The 22500-nt window shown below is 40.4% G+C and overlaps 2 protein-coding genes across 2 annotated transcripts in view; both read right to left on the bottom strand.

Moving 5' to 3' along the window:
* fnta (farnesyltransferase, CAAX box, subunit alpha) overlaps nt 1-6311 on the bottom strand; it is a 7932-nt gene extending 1621 nt beyond the window's left edge. The window contains exons 1-8 of the mRNA XM_079249568.1: nt 6032-6311; nt 5467-5552; nt 4130-4244; nt 3773-3877; nt 1259-1385; nt 955-1103; nt 743-805; nt 393-585 (exon numbers count right to left, since the gene is read on the bottom strand). Coding sequence (XP_079105694.1) covers nt 393-585; nt 743-805; nt 955-1103; nt 1259-1385; nt 3773-3877; nt 4130-4244; nt 5467-5552; nt 6032-6159 — 966 coding nt within the window. The 5' untranslated portion in view covers nt 6160-6311. The remainder of the gene's footprint in view (nt 1-392; nt 586-742; nt 806-954; nt 1104-1258; nt 1386-3772; nt 3878-4129; nt 4245-5466; nt 5553-6031) is intronic.
* Nucleotides 6312-6929: 618 nt separating this feature from the next.
* aup1 (AUP1 lipid droplet regulating VLDL assembly factor) overlaps nt 6930-22500 on the bottom strand; it is a 16480-nt gene continuing 909 nt past the window's right edge. Inside the window, exons 2-12 of the mRNA XM_079249869.1 lie at nt 20717-20854; nt 20180-20330; nt 18201-18388; nt 14879-14951; nt 14525-14598; nt 14309-14375; nt 11643-11745; nt 11415-11552; nt 9496-9635; nt 9111-9199; nt 6930-7307 (exon numbers count right to left, since the gene is read on the bottom strand). Of these exons, the coding sequence (XP_079105995.1) occupies nt 7262-7307; nt 9111-9199; nt 9496-9635; nt 11415-11552; nt 11643-11745; nt 14309-14375; nt 14525-14598; nt 14879-14951; nt 18201-18388; nt 20180-20330; nt 20717-20854 (1207 nt within the window). The 3' untranslated portion in view covers nt 6930-7261. The remainder of the gene's footprint in view (nt 7308-9110; nt 9200-9495; nt 9636-11414; nt 11553-11642; nt 11746-14308; nt 14376-14524; nt 14599-14878; nt 14952-18200; nt 18389-20179; nt 20331-20716; nt 20855-22500) is intronic.

Raw genomic sequence — 22500 nt, 5'->3', positions numbered from 1 at the left:
AAATATGCTAAACTGCAGGACCTAAACCAGGCAGTCATTGCAATCATTAAAACAGATATAAAAGGCAAAATAACTCAGTGTGAATTGGCTCCTACAGTTAGCGTCAGTGTTAGCAGAATGCTAAGTTAGCGCTTTGCCGGAACCGTTTCACGTCTTTCAGCTGAGTTTACTTAGAACATGCAACATTAGAAAGATTCAGGAGAATTTATGGAAACATTTGAGCCGGAATATTTCATTCTAGCTGCGTGGATCAGAGAAATCCTGAAGAAAAATTAGACTTTTTAAGGAAACCGTTGTTGTTGGATGTTTCATAGACACTTCAGATAAGCCCAAAATGAACGTCATTCCTTCCCATGATGAGCGTCTCTGCGTCTGACAGGGCAAACACTCACCTCTAACCCCTTCCTTAAAGTTTCCTGTTGCTCCTGCTCCTCCAGGTTTTCCTTCTGGCTCATGATCTCCAAGGCGTCCTCGTAGCAATCAAACAGAAACGCTAGAAGATACGGAGAGCAGTGGGTCTCCTTGAGCTCCAGGACTCTGTCCAGCAGACCCGGCTGAGTCGACAGACCTTTGTCTTGCAGCATCCTTTAAAATAAAAAAAAAAACAATGTGAGAATTTAATGACTGGATCTCCGTTTGGTTTGGAGCCGTCACAGAACTGTTTTTATTTTTCCTCTCAGACAAACAGAACGTTTTCCCTCTCTGCAGGTTACAGATGATGTAAACATGCTGAAATTCTTACCCTTTCAGATAATTCCATGCGCTTTCGTTGTGAGGAGCCTTCTTGATTTGATTCAGACAGTACCTGACACAAAGACGGGAAGGTGAGGAGAAGCGATGCGACAGAAAAAAGCAACAATGCAACTGGATTTTTATCACCAGCTGACTGCATCCGTCTCAGAGGATTCCTCCAAAAAAACATTCAAGCTGCTGGATTCTAAAGAGAAAACTCACTGGATCTCTCTGTCCACCACAGCTGGATCAGAGAAGCCGGTCGTGTGAGAAATCACAAAATGTCTCTGGTTCCATGCAGAGTTGTTCCTCACGTCCTCCTCCAAAAGATTCTCCACAAACTCCAGCTCGTTGTCCCACAGTTTGTACTCCTGGGGAAACAGGGGAAACGTTGGTGACGGGCTTGTTAACGTGGCTCGGACCCCACACAGACCCCTGTACTCCACCATCAGGCAGCGACACTGACGAGGAAAACTAGACTGATTTCTCATTTCCTAAAGCAAACGCTGACTTGAGCGACACCCACCTGGATGACCCACTGTCTGTGTTGCCAGGCGTGGTAGTTCTTGGCATCTTGGCTGAGAACGTCTGCGATGAACTCCAGCTCCTCTGAAGGGTCGTTGAGCCACTCCACCACCATACGCCTGTGGTGCCTGGAACAGCAGAAGAGGTCGTGTGGGTGTGCTGCTTCCCGCTCGGCTCTGACGAGTGATTCGACTGATTCTAAAGGAATCTTTCTGCAGAAGTCAGAAACAGTTTAACTGCAATATCGATGTGAAGCGTCGCGTTGCATCTTAGTGCACGAGTCGCAAGCTGCCGCCATTTCTTTAAATAGTTTTAATCAAACTAAAGTTTAATCAGTGACGGCGTGAAAGCAGCCGAAGAGACGTAGCGGGTGTGCTTCCACATGGCGGATGGCTTCTAGCCAGCGTTCCTCCACTGCAACACCTGATGTCTTCAACAAGTCTGTTAGTGATTCAACCACACCGGTGTTGCTGCAGAGGAGCATACCAACAGCATACTGGTCCTACACGAGTGGAAGATCTCTACCAGGACTGCAACTCATATAACTCAGCTTATCACTTCATCACAAAGTCTGTTTTCCACTTTTCAGACATGTTTGATGCACAGAAAGCGACAAAAACGGGAAAGAAAACTAGAAAAAAAAAAAAAAAGAAGAAGTGGAAGAGGACGGGAGGGATCAGACCGACTCCTGAACCGATGATTTGCATTAAATCTCTATGATGTAATGTTGCTCAGAGACATGTTCCTCTGGGTGAAGTGGTTCCTCGTCCTGATAGTAGTCTATACATTCTGTAATCATGAGCAATAACAAATATAGTTAGACCCCTCAGTTTACTGTAAATCTGTAAAAACTCTGACCAATCCAAACGTTCCGACCCAAATGGAGTTGTTCTTTTCTTATATTTCATAAGCTTCTTCTCCCGGCTCCCCTCCTCCCCCTCCAGCATCGCATACCTGATAGCCACACCCTGCATATCAACTGCGTGTTAGGATGAAAATACAAAGTAGTGAAGAAGAAACTCAGAAGGCAAACATGGCTGAGAAAATGCAGGAAGGATTTCCCGACCCGGCTCGATTTATTTGCCTCCTCCTGCTAAACAGCCGAGAAAGAGAAAATCGTTGGTGGAAAAAGCTGCGAATAAAAAAAAAAAAAATTTTTTTTTTAAAAAAGAGGGGTTCTGGGGAGGAGCCAAGACAGGGGGAGGAGCCAAGACGCTTGCTGGCTCGCCAACATTACCTAACCCAGCTTTAAGAAATTATTTTCCTGTTTGAGACTTCAGACGACTGTTTCTTAGTAACTTATCGGCCATGTTGACTCCGGACAGACAGATGACAGATTTAGTGAAATATTTGTGTAGAATACTCGATAAAATCTTCAAACAGGACTCTTTGATCTGGTTTAAATGCCCCTAAAAATAAAAAAATAAATAAATAAAAAAGGTTCTACAGACTTTCAATGCAGCCCTGCTTCAACACACCTTCACACAACGTGACTAAAATGGATTCAGTGAAGTTCTGCACGACGACTCATTTGTTTCACTCAGGTGTGTTGGAGCAGGTAAATGCTGAAAACCTGCAGCGCTGCATTTCTCAGCGAACCAAACACCTGAACAACCCTGGTCAGGTTGACTTCAGACATCCAGGATCCGGATGAGCGGTACAACAAAGCTGGTTATCAACTCGCTAATTCAACCAGGGTTGTCCATCTGGATCGGAGCGTGCTCACATAAAAGAGGCGGAGTCTGCAGCTTCTGACCAATCACAGACATGAAGAAACCCTGCAGAGGAGGTACCCCGTCATGGAGGAGCAGACAATCATCCACAGAAAAAAAAAATTGTTCCAAACATCATCCAGGCTAAAAACGACACTGTTGCCGCAGCAACAGCCAGGAAGGAACGCTGGCAGAACACAGCCGACTCTGTTAACAATCAGACAATACAAAGCCACAGCTGGATGCAGTCCAGTGGTTTACACATCTCAGAACGCGCAGATGATGTGACTTCTTACTGAGGAGGCTAAAAGCGTTTCAGGGTTTCAAACTACTGATGTTTCACTAAGATCTGGATGCGAGTTTTCTTCAGAACATCCTTGTTTTTAACATTTCTTTGGACATCTGACTGTAACTAACAGGAACAAACGGAACAGAAAGTATAAAAATCGTGAGAAAGATAAGCTGCCTGTTAACAGTTTATTCTAGCAGGTTTATTTTTATTAAGGATAAATCTTCAACACTTTTTTTCTTTTGCAAAACTTGTTTGGTTCCCTCTAAAGTTAGTAAAATACACCTATGAGAGTAAACTAAGCACAGAACATCTTTGTGTTTTTAAAGACTGAAACATCCAAAAGTCTGAAAGAAAACTATTTATCCCCAGTTATGATAAAAACTCAAGTTCATTGTGAATAATTCTTACTTCCAATAATTCATAATGAGTAAAATCCCGTCTCCAGCCTCCTCTTACGTGTCTGCATGTATGTAGTGGAAGATGTGATGAGGAAAGGTTTGTCAGAACTCACCAGACTTGGTAGTTTTTGGGTTGGTCCTCGATAATGTTTGTAATGTACCTCATCTCCTCCCTCAGGTCCTTCGATAGTGCTTGAAGTAGCACTCGCCTGTAGTGCCTGGACATTTCCAAACCCCACATTAGACTCAACACTTTACATTCAGAATACACATGACTGCTTTTCCTACAGACAAGAGAAATGACAGTTAAATAACATGAAGCTTTATGAAGCTCAACACCGAAAAAACTACCTTAAAGTCACCATCACATCTACAAAAAACTTCTAAACTTATCCTCGAGTCAAATATTTTACAGACTGTCACTTGGTTTCCTTTCAAATTCTGTAATTTCCTGCCAGCACCGTGCTCACCAGACTGTGTAGTTTGCAGCATTCAGCTCGATGGCCTCTGCTGTCAAAGCAAACGCCCTTTCGCTTCGTTCATCTTTCTTTAGGAGGGCTCGGAAATAGTCATAAACATCCGAAACTGTTGGGACAAAAAAGTCCAACTGGTGAGTTGTAAAGTTATTCATATCATGTCTCAGAAACCAGTAAGAAATAAATACGAAAACCATATTGTTGTGGAATTTATCTGATGAAAAATAAATCTAGAAATCAACTGTTTTCTGTTCAGTTTATTGACAATGCCCAGATGTTGCAAGCGAGAGGTCTCTAGACCTCTGCCCCCTGCTCAGGGTGTTACAGCAATCTTTAGGCATACACAATTAACCTTTTCCTGGAAGAACTAGTCAAAACAACTGCCAGCTTGAAGATGACAACAGTTAAAGCTGAAACAGGCCTTGAACAGAACCTTCAGTTTTATGCATGAACCTACTAAAGCAGAGGTGTTAAACTCCAGTCCTCGAGGGTCAGGTATCCGGCAGGTTTTTGTTTCTCTACCAACGCAGCTGAATCACATCAAATGCATCCAGCAGCTTCTTGTCAACCTGTTTTTAAGTTTTGGTCAGGTGTGTTGAAGCATGGAGACAACAAAAACCTTCAGGATGCCGGCCCTCCAGGACTAGAGTTCAACACGTGTGTACGAAAGTAAGCTTTCTTAACTACTCTAAACTATGCACAATATATATTTTGCACTACATAAAAGATCTTTAATGAAGGAGTAACACATTAAAACCATGCTATGTGTACAAGGCTGGATTATCCAATGGGCATTATGGGCACAGGCCCAGGGGACCACTTCCACTTGGTGCCCACATGTAGGGCAAACACCAGCATTTTGGACATGAAACAAAATGTACCTAAAAGCCAGATAGTTACAGTGTATTGGTAATGGTACCATTTGCTGAGAGACATTAGAAATGTCGTTTCACATTGTATCGTTCACAATTTTTTTACAATGATACGGTGGGGAAGGGGGGCCCCTCTGGGCCCAGGGGCCTGTGCACTTTTCATCCGGCCCTGTATGTGTATTATTTCCACCACACTGGTGACCTGTTCAGGGTCTAACCTGCCTCACACTGACAACACTCCCATCTCTGACTCAAACAGCTGCAACAAAATAAATACCTCTGAGACTCTATATTTAGTACTACATAAAAGATCTTTAATAAAGGGGAATCACATTAAAACTATGCTATGTGTAGAATTTCCACCACACATATGAAGTTATTTACAGCATCACAATGAAATCACAAGTGTTTTGTGTATTCATAGCATTCCCATCTGAGCTATCTTTCCACCCATCTTACACTTCTCAGAGTAGGCGATCTTCACTACAGGATTTGGTCCATCATCCTGAGGAACGGGTTCCAGGTCAGCCCACTCCTTTCTGTCTCTAGAACACAAAAACACAAAAAACCTCTTGTTGATGGACCTTTTGTCATCTTGTCAGAATAGCAAATGTAGTTATTTACATGTCTATCCGCTCTTTTACAGGAGAAGTAAAGGCTTCCTTTTTAAATTAACCAAACCTACATTACAGCCCTGGGTTGTTTAACCTATTTTAATATTTGATTTTCATTCCAAATAGAAGAAAAAGGAAGAAAAACTCGTAAAAAGGAAAGAAAATAGGAAAGAAATGGAAACACCTTGTTAGCATGTTGCAACTTTAGCCAGCAGCTAATTTATAACAATCAAAGTACTACAGATAACATGTTAATATGACAGTCATATTTTTAATTAGTTAACTTGAATAAAAAAAAAAAACTCGTTAGAAAACAAAACAACAAAAAAAAGTTGCAACAAAAATCATTTTCCATCCGAGAAGCTAAATAAGGTAAGCTAGCTAGCAAAACAAGTTGAAAAATCGGCAACCTGTAGAATATATATCGCGTTGGGTCGATATCATAATCATCCCCGAAGTGGTCCTCAGTTTCTACATCAAACTCTTTGTCTTCTTTAACCTCCGGAGATTCATTTAAAGTTTCTTCCACACCCGACATTGCTAACTTTTAGCTTGGTCGCAGATCTCGGCTAGATTACGTACGTGCGTGGGTTACGTGACGCAAGTTACGTCACATCCGGTGTTGTACCGGCTGTGACGGCACAACCCCCAGAAGGATGCTGTTCAAAGCAGGGGTGCTTAATTCAACAATACACCTGCATGGCTGGAAGCAGAATTAACAGACTACACTTAAAAAAATATTACATTTAAATTAAACGCTCTACCAAACACTGCGAAACCATTAAAATGATTACATATCTGCATACTAATCAGAGGTAAACAGAAAACTAACACGTTAAACATGAGTCTGCCCTAATATGCAGAAAGATCTCTTTTGACAGTGGATCATGAACATGGTTTTACATTGTAGGTTTGTGGCATGGCACTTAAATGATGTGTAAAGTTTATTATGTAATGATGTGTAAAGTTTATTATGTGGAGTTTATCCAGTGTGTCAGCAGCACAGATCATACAATATTATCTTCCACACTGAGCTGTGCATCTCATTCATTTTAACTTGTGTGTAAATGTTTCTTAATGCCATCGCTGTTGTAGGAAAGTTGAATCGGTGGTATGTGCAGCAGATTACGGTAAAGCTCTCCTTTACCTTTTACATTTTTCATCAATGGAAATACTGGAAAAAGAAAGGAGGCACATGGAACAAACATGTAAGCCGTCTTCAACAAGCCAGGTTTTAAATCTGGAATAAATCTGAATTACAGTCACTGAAAAACCATTAATGATAACAAAATCCACTTCAAATCATTTCTTGAAAGCAAGGTCAAGCTCAACTTTATTTTCAACAACTCTGGACATTATAAAAATAAATAGATGATTCACAGTCAGTGGATTGTTATACAAACTGTTATCAAAATTATGTTTCAGCCAGAATGAAGAATTAAACACATGCATAATCACCATTCCATGGATGTGGACATGTTCTGGATACTCGCTGCTATTTGCAAATAACACAATCTGCATTTTCCAAACAAAACCAGCTGAGAGAATATAAAAAAATCACTGTTCAAATTAGACAGCTATGCAGGTTGAATGCGCTTCTTTCTGACCGGTCTGCAGCGATGGCTTGACCCAAGGCGTGTTCAGTGACCTTCATCCTGATCCAGTCCGTGCTTTTCAATGTAACGTCTACAAGAAAAATACGTGTTTAGTACACTTCACAAATATCAAACACTTTCCACTTCATTCTATAGTGTACCCCTGCTCCAACACACCTGGCTTCCATTAAATGGATCCAACAGCCTATGAAATTCTGCACAATGACTGATTAGTTTGAGGTGTGTTTGGAGCAGGTATGCATGGAAAACCTTCAGGATTGCAGCCCTCAAGGACCTTGAGCCATTCACCCCTGTTCTAGATCACCTAAGGATGCATGAAAGAGGTGTCGCTGGCATGTTAGGGGTTAAAAGGAATGTTGTGGAATTAATTTAGCCATTTATTCATCAATAATGACCTGAGAATAGAACTAGTTTCAGCGCTCATTAGGAATGTGTGGTCTGAGCTCCCAGGGTACTTACTGGATGCAGTCCCAGAAAATAACAACCTGCTTCAAGGATTAAACACAATTAATATATATATATATATATATATATATATATATATATATATATATATATGTTTAGCTCTATCTATATATCTCTATATAGATCAATATACATCGACAGATAGATTTATCCTTTAAGTGTTATGGTCAGTTGTCATGTGAAATACACACCAACACAATTAGTGTAAAAGTACTTTAGCTAAAAAATACCAGCTGAGAATCGTTCAAACTGCCATGTTTTCTACATTTATGTATTCGGAACATCTGTTCTGATATTATAAAAACTGATTTTATAGTTTCTTAAAGATTATTTTTTATGATGATATTATAGCTTATATTAAAGCTGAAAGATACAGAAGATCATTCCTGCCAGCAGCTATCAGCCTCCGGAACAAGACCTCTTAAAGTTATTTATTATCTAATACACTATTGAATTTCCCTTCGGGGATTATTAAAGTATTTTTCATTTCATTTCATTTTTTTTCCATTATTCTATCAGTTTTAAACTGCAGTGGTTCAGTTTGGCCACATGGAGGCGTTGTACACCAAGTTAAACGTCCTGCATCTTTTTTTGGTTCCTTAAAACTTCTATAAAAATATCTAATCCTGAAGGCGTTAAATGGCCCCTAGTGCCCATCAGTTGGCTGCTAACTTTATCTCAGTGGGAGAGAGGGTTAATCTGAGCTTTTCAGTGAAAAGCAGCGACTTCCAGCTGTCTCACTGATGGCAACTCAGAAAAGCAAACTTGCAGGTCTATCTGCCATATTTAGGAGAAAAATACTGGCACTGAAACAAACACACAACACACATATTTACACACTTCTTCCTGCTACTATTTAAACCAACGTCTTCTTGGCTTTATTCCAGCCATAGAGGATCATTATTTTCCACTTGTTGATCTTTGGCTGCTCCTAAATGGATATTACCGTCAGTTTAAGCTCTCTGATTGGTGGAAATTCTGACCAGGTGAAAACAGAGGTCTCTTAGAAACAGTTTATTATAAAATTTCATAAATAACTACGTTATCATGGATCACTTATTGTGAATTTTTCATATAAAGTCTGAATAAACACCAGATTTAACAGCTGGATTGTAAACCTCCTGATCTACCACGTCTGTAGATTGCCTAAAGGGTCAGATATCATCACATTTTACCCCACAGCGTTAAAACACCACTGTTTCTGAGAAACTGATGACCAGATAAGCGATAACAATGAGGGGCGCCGGCGGTTTAGTGGAGTTTTAAGAGTTAAACTGGCTTAAACTTTACTGGAAAAGAGAAAATAATCCACTAAAACCAAGTTTTTCCTTCAACTCTTCCTTCCTGTTCTCAATAAGAACAGGTCGAATAAAACATCAGTAAATGACTTCTTTCTTGAATCTCTCACCTTCGTGCAAAATTATAGAGCGCTTCTTTTCTTTCTTGAAGTGACAAATGTCTGTCAGCTGGCGATTTTCCAAACGTTTTGGCAGCAGGCTGAGGACGAAAAGGAAATAAAAGGAATTCAGTTCCAAAACAAACAGATTATATAACCTGTAAAGAAGCAAAACAGAGCAACCGCTGTGATTAAATGATCATCATGAGTTCAGATTTGTGCTTTCAGCTTGTTGGATGCAGATGAAACCGGAGGACTGGGTCAGAGACTCGCTCTTAGACCAGGCAGGTTGGAATCTTGTGTAAATCTCAAACTGATACTAAATTTTTATAATTCTAACTAGGATTGTTTTGCTTCCCAGAGGTCAAACACACAGCAGCACGAAGAGTCAGCGGACCTTTATGGTTGCAGCAGAACCAGAAGAATAAGAGCTGATCTTAGAGGCTCCAAATGTTGCCATCCCAGTTGCCTCCATGGTGGTTTCCTCCTTGTTCTCCAGCAGATTTGTGATGGTGGTGTCGACACAGTTGGTTTTACCTGTTAATGATAAAGAAACAACGACAGGTAGTGATATATCGAATTGGTCGTCCTGCAGCCTTTCTCCAGATTTAAGGCTCTAACACTGTCTGGTTCCTCATAAACATGGAGGACAAAGTGGTGGATTAGTTGTGTCGCTGTGACAAAGAACTCAAATGGACAAAATCAGATAGTTAAAATCATTTTAAATGTAAACTTAAACACTATGAGAAACTACATAAACATAGAAAATAAAGTGGAGTTTGGAGGATTTGTTTCACTGCGGTGATAAAACACCAACATGAACACAATAATCCCTCATTAGGACGATGCCAGATCCTGATAAAGTAACGTTATTGTTCACAAATGAAAGAAAATCAGCGTGTTAATTCCACATAAATCTCATCACATGAAGATTTATAAGATTTTGACCCTTGTTGTTCTGTAGCATCTGAAAACACATGGGGGCATGTTTTTTGTCTGATAATTAAAGATTTAGTGGATTTTCCGCACCATACGGCGCACTTAAAAGCCTTTCATAAACCTGCCGCGCCTCATGTGTAGCCTGGCATTGAGTTGGACCTCCAACTCAATCTGTCGGTTTCCTTATATAGGCTGTTATGAATTGGCTTTCATGATGTTTTCTTTTTCTCTGTCTGTAAAGCGCTTGAGATGGCATTGCCGTGATTTGACGTTATATAAATAAAGTTGAATTGAAAGTTGAATTGGCACGCCAGGCTGGAGCGCTTTTTTTATTTAATACAGAGCGACTCAGTCTGGAGCCCCTTCATGGAGATTCACGTCGGTCTGAAACAAACGGGCCACTCTGATTGGCTGATCTGAGGAGACTCTTGCCTTGTATTTTTGTACGTTCTTGTTCACCATGAATTCTTCAAGACATTCAAAATGTAGCGGGAGTTCGTTTCTTTTTGCCGTAAATGTTTTTTTAAATGATCAGGAACATATCAAATCCGTTAAACCTCAACAACTGACAGCAAAATGGACAGGTCATTTATGTCTTCTGTACAGACATTTTCAGCTGCCGTTAAACGGACGTCACCTCCGCCATTTTTCTGACTGCTTTACTCCGCGCTTGTTTGCCTAGACATCCGTTGAAGCGAGTGAGTCCCCAGACTCTACGCTGGTACAGCGAGAGACCCTGGCTCGCCAGGTTACCTCATGTTTGCTCGGAGTTGCAAAATCTACGGTGAAAAATCAAGTGAAGCAAATAAATTCGCAGCTTTCCATTATTCATAAAAAAACAAACAACAAGTCCAACCGGTGGACGTTGGTGTAAACAGGGCGTTTACATGCGAGCGATGGATGAGACGACGAACACACCTTTACGAAGACCGAGAGGCGGCATCGGACGAGTTCCGCCACCATATACGAATGGATTGTGGACACCTGTCTTAACGTATCTCCTCTGACTGTCCGAACTTTCGCTTCGTGGCAAAATCGTCCAGCTGTTCGATTCCGATACAAAAGATCAGGACTTCGATGGAACTCTGACGACAGCCTGATCAAATAATGTATTTTTAAATACTTACCGCGTTTAAAGTTCAACCAAACTCGCTGTTTTGGTTTCGTTACTTTGTTTTACTTTAGTTTTTTAGACTTAAACACAAAAAACCGACGCCGTAATCGAGGCTAAGCCTTAAATTCTGGAGCGAAAACTACGGGAAGTGATTTAAGAATTTACAGAGTTGCATTTTTAATAAGTTTGGCGACTTTCTTTTTACATGTTTATACATGGATTTGGTGGCTAAAACGGAAACGAGCAGTAAAACGGTGCCCTACCGAGTTCCTTTATGATGACATTCAGCGGGACGTGAGGCAGCACGTCCTTCACCTGCTGGGCCATCTTTGCAAGCCGATGATCGTCCGTTCCCAGACTCCGGACCATGAAGTCCAGCCGAATGGAGCCCGGTGTGGCATCTGCGATCACAATAAGAACAAGTCAAATAAAACATCAGCAAGCCACATTTACACACGACCATCGACTGGTTGACGGAGTAATTTACTTACTTGTAGCCGTCTGAGGGACAGAATGTCTTTTTCTCTTTATGTGCTCTGCTTTATCAGCTTTAGTGATCTTAGTGGAAACTAATCCCAGCTCACAAGCAAGAATCTGAGTAAAAACACAGAAACAGCGTTAAGATATGAAAAGTCGGGGAGAAATATGTGAGAAATGATTCATCTGATCAGGAGCTGTTAGAGAACCATGATGAACACCTGGGAGTATTCCTACTGCTACGTTGCCTAAACTGACCTGAGCAGCTCTGAGACTGGTTCAGATGTTAATCAGCTTCCAACATTTCTGTCCTGGTGCGACCGGATCTCAGAGCTGCATCTAACTGGTCGACCAGAACGCCTTCTGGACCGGTTCCGGTACCAGATCTGCTCGGTGACGTCACACTGCTGCGCTCCATGAAGAGGCTTGTTGTCTCTGATTTATCAGTAGATATTTTTGCTTTTATTTTACATTTCCTTTGCCAAACTAAACATGTTTTTCCCGGATCAATAAAGCTCCTTTCAGTCTGAAGATGAATCGATCTTATTATCGTGGCAACTTCTCAACACGTTGCAAACGTGCTTAAAACACCACCAAGCGGCGTTTGCCCTACTGATACACCTTTACATCTAATGCAGCCAGAAAAACAACATTAACCTGGGATTTATGTAAAATATCTGCTTACATTGTGAATTAATATTAAAAATCCATCCATCTTCTGCCGCTTATCCGGGGTCGGGTCGCGGGGGCAGCAGCCTAAGCAGGGAAGCCCAGACTTCCCTCTCCCCAGCCACATTTGCCAACTCTGCGGGGGGGATCCCGAGGCGTTCCCAGGCCAGCCGAGAGATATAATCCCTCCAGCGTGTCCTGGGTCTTCCCCGGGGTCTCCTCCCAGAGGGACGTGCCTGGAACACCTCACCAGGGAGGTCCAGGAGGCATCCTGACCAGATGCCCGAGCCACCTCAACTGGTTCCTCTCGATGCGGAGGAGCAGCGGATCTACTCTGATCTCCTCCCGGATGACCGAGCTCCTCACCCTATCTCTAAGGGAGAGCCCGGCCACCCTGTGGAGGAAACCCATTTCAGCCGCCTGTATACGAGATCTCCTTCTTTCGGTCGCGACCCACAGCTCATGACCATAGGTGAGGGTAGGAATGTAGATCGACTGGTAAATCGAGAGCTTCGCCTTCTGGCTCAGCTCCTTCTTCACCACGACAGACCGGCGCAGAGTCCGCATTACTGCAGACGCCGCACCGATCCGTCTGTCGATCTCACGCTCCATCCTTCCCTCACTCGTGAACAAGACCCCGAGATATTTAAACTCCTCCACTTGAGGCAGGATTTTCCTCCAATATAGCAAATATGAACTAAAAAGGAGTCGCTAACATTAAGTCAACCTGGTATTTTCAGTTGTGTAATTTCCCGATGCCTTCCGAATGGCGGCCTTTCTCCTCTCGGGAGTTTTAGAAGTGGTGGTCCGGCTGTGGTCAGTCCCGTTCGATCAGTAATGATGATTTCTTTATAAACGTTGTCGTGTATCCCACAAATAAAAGCTACTTCCACATCGTTGAAACCCATCCAGCCAATCGTATAATGTGTCATCAGTAGGAGCAGATCTGGTACCTAAACCCGCTGGAAAACTGGGAGGGACTTTCTGACATCGCAATAAATTGGTCTGAGTCCCGTTGAAGAGACAGGAACTACTTTGAGTGAACATCTGCAGGGTTAAAGGATTTATACTGCCCCCCTGTGGTGCAGTTACACAAAGTCCAACTTCAGGAAGCTGCAAGTCGCATACAACGGTGCTCCCCGGCTCCTGCTGAAGGTACCTTGTTGGACAAGTAATATTCTGCTGTTTATGCAGAATAATGGGACTACATTAAATGCTGTCATAATAAATTTTGTATACAAGTTTTTAATGAGACTCGTGGATTCACAAAGTGAGTTTATTTTGCTCTTGTAAGACCTGAGCAGAGCAGTGTAAGGTTCACCTCTGTGCTCTGGACGCACTGGAGGGAGTGCTTATATGGACTATAACTGCTTGCTTACTTACTGTTTTGCCTTCTTATGTATTTTTATGGACTTTTTTTTAAATTTAAGTCCGAAACAAAGATTGATTGATTGATGACTCAGCAACAACTCTGTTGTTACAGGTCTCCCTAAAAGTTCCCACTAAGACCAGAAAGTGGATCGTATGACTCCAGTCCTCAGATCTTCCAAATCCTTCTGTCTGGTTTGTAAAACTACCTTCAGGATCTTCTGGTTTGCTATGAACCAACCGGGTCGGGTCTACGTTTTGTTCCCAGAGTTGGAACTAAACCTGAAGGCAGCGCTCCGTGTTTCTGCTTCCCACATGTGGAAGAAACTTCCAGAAAGCTGCAGATCTGCTGCTTTAATTCCACGTTAAAAACTTTCATCAACACTGCTAACTCCTCACAACTTTATTTTACACATTTTAGCTTTTTCTCCTTTTATTTATTTACATTTCTTTTTAAAGCTTCTTTTAATGTTCGTATTTATGCTTTCTGCGCTTTGCTGCTAAAGTTTAATGTGAAGCACTGAGTCATCTTGGACATGAAAAGCTCTTTACAAACAAACCTCCTTTGACTAAATCTGATTACTTTTCTACACGTCTGTTTACCACGACACACGCTACCCAAGTCGCTCTCAGGCGGTCCTACCTCCTGGACTTTGTTGGCAAACTCCTGCGTTGACTCAGCATCTTGTCTGGACACTGGGGGGAGCCAGCTGGAATAATAAAAATAAAAAAAAAGTTGAATTAAAAACTGAAATGAACTAAATGATTCAAAGAAATGTAAGATTAAAACTATTTTACATGAAGCAGCAAGTTATAAAGAAACTTTTACTCATGGAAATAGCGACAAATTATTTAGTACCTTACATGATACACTGTACATGGAACAAAAAACGTCCATAAGAGCTCCGTCAGCCAGCTGGACTCTGGTGTGCTCTGCGAACGGACAACACAACGTCAATCACGGCGTTATGCTAAAGTTTAATACCGCTCAGCTGTCTGCAGGAAACCACCGGTCCTGGCAACCTGGTGACCCCAAAACACCAAAACCAGTTCCTCTCAGGAGCATAGGGAAAATGATTCTCAACTGAGAAGGATCTGATCAAGATTTGTGTTTATTATCAAGTAAAAATATTTTATATGTCAAAATTATATTAATTATAATGATAATAAATGGTTTGATTTGACTTTAAATGAAAGTTTGAAATGCTTTTACCAAAGAAACCAATGGTCTGGTCACCCGCAAGGCCACCGGCTGGATGGAGTCGGTCAGAGAGAAAGGCCAGGAACTGTGAGGGAAACGCATGTTATTACATAGTTATTAGGGCTGTGACGATGTGCGTTAGTCCTGATTCGGTTCAGATTTTTTGGGTGCTGATTCGACTTAAATTCCGAGTCTCACTTTTTTTTTTATATTGCTGATTTTTGTAGATTAAAAAACTTTTTTCGTTCGTCATTTTTCTTGATTTCAATGAGGAACAACCAACACAGTAGCCAGACCATCATTCTGCTGCAAGAAGACAAGTTAAAAGATCAATAAAAACAATAAAAATGACAAAAATTTCATGATGGATTTTTTTTTTTTTTTTTTTAAATATAGAGATTTTTTTAAACAAAAAAAATTTTTTTTTTTTTTTAAATTGTGAAGAAAAAAAGCCCAATTTTGTTTTTTTGTTTTTTCTTTATTCGATTTCCCACCCCTAATAGTTATTACATCTGTGGTTCAGTCTGAATGATGTCAGAGATGTAAAATTAATCAGTTTTAACATCACATGTGGTTTGTTTTCTTCTCCACTTCTGAATGAACTAAAAACAGCTGAAAAGAGCAGCGTTTTATCTGGTTATCTGCTGCAGAGAAGTCTCACGATGTCTCCAGCTGGACCGAAGAAACATTTTCTACTCATCAAAGCTTCATTCACTCATTTTCTGTCCTGTTTATTCTAACTCAGCAGCACGCATGCACACCCACACAGTACGGCCTCTGAACCAGCAACCTCCTGGCAGGAACGCCAGCTTGAACAGTGAATTTAATATTTTGTAACTCGTCTAATTTCTTTTGTAAATTTTTGGGAAATTTATCATCTTATATTAAAGTTTAGAATCTTCCAGCAGCACAAACTTTTTAATACAAACAATTATGCAAAATAAATAGAAAAATAAAATAAGGATCCACAATATCAAGAGGAGCAATATATATTATCGATATAATGCGCCTCTTGGCAAAATAAATTTGCAAAGCAGAATACGAACTCCAGATAATCATTCTGCTTGTGTTAAATGCTGGAAAAGGGGAAAATAAAAGTTTGGGATGTTTTAAATCCACACGGTTGATGTAAAACTGAGTATGGCTTCATGTTCCACATGATTCAGAGGAGGTGCCGCCTGTTTTCGCGTCAGTCTGCAGTGAAAACAAATCCGTTTCATAACTCTGCAAACCTTTATTCTCAGTCGTATTTCTTTAGTTTTACTGAATACACCGAACACTCAGGTCTGAGTTACCCAAACCACTGAAAGGTTTCCACTTCCACTCCAGCTTCCCTGCAAAGGGGACGGAAATCCGTCGGCTCTTCCATACGTTCCAACCATGTTTTAATACGGTTTTTAGTTTTACACAGGTTACACTTTTCAAAAGTCAAATTAGCTAGAATATTTTTCCCCATCTTGGACCCATTATGGGATATATTGAAACATCCAACCACAAGTTCTGCTCCCGTCTGAAACTCACCCCTTTCCTCTCTTCCTTCTTTCCAACCATCTCTAAAGGCCAATACTCCCCCCTTGGTTAATGTTTTTGGCCATCTTTCTGACTCTATTGGTTCTACTGACTTTTAATCCCTTTCAGCCCCGCGCCTGATCGTACTCAGATGGGAGGCTGCTGTCGCTACATCACGTCACGATTATATTCTCAACTCAACTTTATTTATAAAGCGCTTTAAAACAACCAGCGTTGGGACAAAGTGCTGAACATCAGCCAAAACAAGCGGAGAGTAAAACAAGAGTTAAAATAACACAATAAAACAATAGATCATACAAAGAATAAAAATAAATAAATAAAAATAATAAAAACAAAATAAATAGTAAATAAAACCAAAATACAGCACACTAACCAGAAGCAGACTCACTCTGGGTTAAAAGCTAAGGAATAAAAATGAGTCTTAAGTTTTTTTTGTTTTGTTTTTTTAAATTCGAGATGTTATGCAGAATATGAAGTTGGAAAATATTAGATATACCTTTAAAGGCATCATTAATGAATTCCATAAAATCCTTTACTTATGTAAATAACTTGGCTGGTCTTGAAAAGGAACTCTGCATATATAAAGCTGCCTTTTGTCGATCATATGATGATAAATCTGGCTGCTTGTGTTTCCTTTTTCTTTCTTTTTTTTTTTTTTTACATCCATTGTGTTTAGCTTTTCTGTCGCCTGAGTGTTGGTTTGTCTTTGTCCTCTTTCTGATGTAAAATGTGACGATTATCATGGTTTCATATGATTATTCCAAAACTATAAATAAAGTGTTCAAAAACAAAAAGAAGAACTCTCTCGGCTGCATTTATGGTCATGTGATGCAGGTGCGCTCCAAACATAGAACAGCTGATGCCTCAGGCTGTTCGGTGAGTTACAGAAACACCAAACAGGTGGAAGAATGGAGACAGGAAACATAAAGCATCCTCTCACTTTATCCTGGGCAAAAATCACAAATGCAAATATGCTAATTATGTCTTTTTTCTACAAAACTTGGTGTTTATCATCATATTCTTCTGTTTATTTCCATGCAGTGGGACTAAATAAACAAACATACTTATATAAATATAAGTAAATTTAATTTGATTTGTGGAAATTATCACAAACAGTTAAAAAGTGGGAAATTATCTATCTATAAAGACATATGGCATGCTGTGCTATGACAAGGATTTTTTTCCTCTCTTTTTCTTTTCATTGAGTATCGTTTAAAAAAATCAAATAAACATTTATTGGTGCGTTATGTTTCTTTTTAAAAAAGGGGAAGATATTATAGGAAGTTTCCTTTTTTCTGCTGTTTTTCGATCATGATGTTCTGTATTGTTTTGTTTTTGTCTTGTTTTACCTTTTGTATGACCATGTGAGAAATAAATAACAATAAAAATATGCCTGTAAACACACGTAAACAACAGCAGCGGACAGGAGGTGGTTTCCATATTTTTGACAAGCAGTTGTTATGGGGGAAAGGAGGGTAAAAAAGGCCATAATGGTCTGAAAAGTCTCTAAATGGAGTTGGTAAAGGTGTTTTCCTGCCAGCACGCCTCCTGTTCTGATCCGGTGTGTGTGTACTAAGAGGAGATCAGCTGATGTAGGTAAATTATTAACATGTGAAAGCATTTTAAACCTTTAAAAAACCAACTCGGTTCCTCATCTTTACATTGTGCAGAAACTGGAATATAAAAACTGCTAAAATATTTTCCATGCAGGAAACACAACAAGTTGTTCCAGTAAATAAATGTCGTCTGTAATAAGATAAAATAATTAAATGTGGTGGAATCCTCCAACAAGGTCTGCACCTACCTGAACTTGAGTAAACCAGCACGGCCGTTGGTGGTGTCCTCTTCGGGAAAAAGAAGCAACGGCGAGGTTCCTTCAGCCGAGCAGTACCTCTGCAGAGACTCTCCTATCACCGCCTGGCCGGAAGCGGAGTGGATTTCCATGAAGCCTCTGGCCCAACACACAAAGCCGGTGGAGCCCTCTAGCTGGGGCTGCAGAACACAAACAAGCTCATGCAACACTTCTCACATTTATTCTCCCAAACGAGGCAAATAAAGTGGATTTACGGCTTTTCACACATTTAAGCCGCTCAGAGCCTGAATGGCTAAATCACACTAATATCGGAGATTTATCTACCAGATCCAGCTTCTAATGATATTTACAAATACATAGTTAATCAGTAGTCGCACTTCACAGAGGCAGGAAGGGAATCAGACCCCCAGCTGTGGAAATTTCCACAAACAGTATTTCCTCTTCATGTGGAAGGTTGGTAACAAGCATGGATAACGTTAATGCCGAGTAAAGATTAGGAAAATAAAAGTCCAACTCTTCATGAACCCTGAAACGTAGGGCTGCACGATTCTGGATAAAATGAGAATAAAATGAGAATCACAATAAATATGTATTATACGTATTACTGGCACGTCAACTTTACAACAGCTGACACTGAACATAAAAACAATAAATGTTTATCTTGTCTTCTCTTACACACACAACCATTGAATACTTTTAATAGTAACATTTTTTAACAATATTTTTTCAGTGCATAAGGTGATGAGAGGTTGGTATGTTTCTTAACATACAAATAGGAGGGTTGGACATGACGCTAGAAATTTCACACAGCAGTCGTTTGGTTAAATTTGATATTCTGACATTTAATAATGGAGGACAAAAGTGATTTATGCAATGTTGGTCTAAAGAGATTCAGAATCTACTTTTTTAAAGTGAAAGCCTATTTCAATGGCAAAATAAAAACAACAGAAAAGAGTTTATTCATAATACTAAACATATTTAGGGTGGTTTGAACTAACCTTTTGTTTCTCCCACAACATTATTCCTCTCTCCTACAACGTCCATTACATTACACGCATATGTCCAATTATGCAAATTAGGCGATGACGCCATTCAGCCAACAGCTACTTTCTTTACTTTGGACCAGCAAAGTGACCCAAAAGAGACACTTTGGCAGAGTTTCTTTGTTTTGTTGTTGTTTGTTTGTTTATTTTTTGTAGTTGGTTTGTTTTTAGTCAAAGTAAAACATGAACATATGTTGGCAAAAACCTAACTTTATAAACTCCTTACTGGAGAGACAGTTTAAACTGGACATTAACAATCTAAATGGACCAAACAGAGACAATAGAAATGATGTTAGTTTATGTCCCAGTCTCTAAGCCAGGGTGGGATCAGCCGTGGATTTGCACATGCACTATTCATTGCGACAGTGCACGTGCACTTGTGCAGGTGTCCTCTCTGCTCCTTTGACCGGCTGGGAGTGCTTTATGATGGGGAGAGGCTCCCGCTGCTCCTTCCTTACAGTAACTGCTAAACAATATGTGCTTTCAAGTCAGTCGCCAAAACACCAGAAACGTCTCCAGTAACTCCAGTAAAAGCTGCTAGATTTGTTGCTGGTCGCGTTTAACAAATAAAGTTGCCAGATTTAGCGAGAAAGTCGCCAAGTTTTTTTCCGTCCAGCCGGCACCTGCGCCACGTGGTGCAAGGATCCGCCGTTGTCATTTGTTGAGGGAGAAAGAGGGAGCGCTTGTTTTGATGCAGGTGATGTCCCAGTTCAAAATGCGGTACATTCGACATCTTTTTTTTTTTTTTTTTTTTTTAAATCGTCGTCATTTGAAAATGAGATCGTATACAGGTATGAATCGAGATCGCAATTTTTAAGCAATTAATTGTGCAGCTCTAACCGCAGTCACACAAACTGATCCAACTGATGTCAGCTACTTGCGGTAAAAAAAAAAAGCAACGACTAAAGGTAAAAGTGAAGCACTCACAGTGTTGCAGGGAGTCAGGAGGTTGATGATGTTGTGGTCAAACTCTGTCACGTGATTGCATATGTACAGCTTGGTGTTCTTGTCCCTGGAACGAAGATTTTTCTGCCTCACATGCATCCCCAGGACAGAACACATGATTCTCACAACAAATCTGAAACAAGAGCCACAAAAAGAACAATGTTTTAATCAATCTGCAATAAATCATTCCTGTTAAATGTTTGCAGTTCATTTCTACCCGGATCCCATCATTTACTTCATTTATCCAATTATATGAGAAGCTTCATCAGTCATGCTGAATAAAGGTCTTTGTTCGTCATGGCACAGTGTGATAAATGTCTCATTACATCGTATTGATCAGCCATTTGGCTTAATGATGAATAATGGAGCCCAAACTTTAAATAGACGTGGCAGGAAGCCATGCTGGAATGATTTTAGAAGATCCACAGTTTATACTTACAATGTGCTGCTTTTTACCTTTTATCTCTACATTTTCATTAGCTGCAAGTGTGACTGATGCTTTACTGGCACTTTACTTACCTTCGAACAAAACTTTCTGGCAGTGCGCAGCTGACCAGGAAAACGTGAACACCGATAAAAATCCGTATTAACATCAAACAGATGCCGACTGGGAAGTAAATCAGCAGCAGCAGGAGAACCGCTGCATCTTTGGGAAACCTGCGAACACAGAACAGAGGCGAGGGGTAAAGGAAGAAGAAAACGATGAGAACGCAGAAACCAGAATGAGTTTAGAGAAAACGTGTCAGGATTGGAGCATCAGCTGATGAGTAAAATGAAACAGGTCAACGAGCACGTCAAGGTTTTAAATGTGGAAAAGTTTGGCTTTGTTGCATCAGACACAGTTTAACATGAAATAAATCTGATAAACATGATTTATTCAGAAGCCTAAAGTTTTTCCATCTGAGTGAGAAAGGGTCCGCTCCTTTACCATCAGCTGGACGAAGTGGAGATGAGCAGCGGAGGGAGAGACACTGCTTTAGCAGAGGGGAGAACGTTGGCTATAGGGCTGGGCGATATGACGATATACATCATTTGGAGCCTCATATGAAGCAATTAAGGGTGCTGGAGACGGTAATGGTAACGCTTTATGGCGAGTATTTATGCTATGCTAATATCGTAGGACACGTCACATTGCACTATTACCTGTCCAGTTTAACCTGTCCAGCTTTACCTGTCCTGTATTATCTGTCCAGTTATATCTTTCCAGTTTTATCTGTCCAGTTTTACCTGTCCAGTTCAGTGTCAGATTTAGTTGACAGATTTTTACATAGATTTTATTTTTCTGTTCTTAAAAAGCAGCTCCCTTCCTTGTTAGCTAAGGAGGAAGTTTTTAAAAATTAAAAGTTTTTTTTCTAAGGCAAGGCAAGTTTATTTGCACCTTTCATGTACACGACAATTTAAAGTGCTTTACATGAAACATTAAAAGCATTACAGGGGGAAAAAAAGCAGAAAAGAAAATACAAATAACAAAATCATAATAAAATCAAGTGATATTAAAATAATTAAAAGCAGAATTAAGTAAAAGTTACTGTGCAGATGTCATACATAGGCTCATGAGAAAAGAAATGTTTTTAACCTGGATTTAAAAGTTTCTACATTTGGTGAAAGTTTAATCTCCACTGGCAGCTAAATGCTACTTCTCCATGTTTAGTCTGGACCCTGGTCTGGACTCTGGTCTGGACCCTGGTCTGGACCCTGGTCTGGACCCTGGTCTGGAAGAGGAAGAGGGTCAGTGTTGGTAAACACCTGGAGACTCGAGCTCTTAAAACTACCAATCAGGTGTGGAAGCTTGGAGTGTTGATAGACTCAGATCTGACTTTCAGCAGCCACATAAAATATTCACAAAGAAGCTTTTTACCAACTCAGAAACATAATTAGAATTAAAAGTTTAGTTTCCCAGTAAGACCAGTAGAAACTCATCCATGCATTCATCTCCAGCAGACTGGATCACTGGAACAGTCTTTTAACAGGACTTCCTGAAAAGAGCATTAAACATCTGCAGCTCATCCAGATGCTGCTGGAGCTTTAACTGGGACTAAGAAGTCTGAACACATCACACCAGTTTTAAAATCTTTACACTGGTTTCCAGTTTATACTGGTTTCCAGTCAATCACAAGATAGATTTTAAATCCCTGCTGATTGTTTACAAATCCCAGAATGGTTTAGGACCAGAATAGTCCAGACCAGAGTCCAGACCAGGGTCCAGACCAGGGTCCAGACTAAACATGGAGAAGTAGCATTTAGCTGCCAGTGGAGATTAAATTTTCACCAAATGTAGAAACTTTTAAATCCAGGTTAAAAAC

Source organism: Telmatherina bonti, assembly GCF_933228915.1.
Source record: "Telmatherina bonti genome assembly, chromosome: 12".
Classification (NCBI taxonomy): domain Eukaryota; kingdom Metazoa; phylum Chordata; class Actinopteri; order Atheriniformes; family Telmatherinidae; genus Telmatherina; species Telmatherina bonti.
The sequence above is the reverse complement of the archived record's forward strand: the minus strand, read 5'-3'. Positions and strand labels throughout refer to the sequence as shown.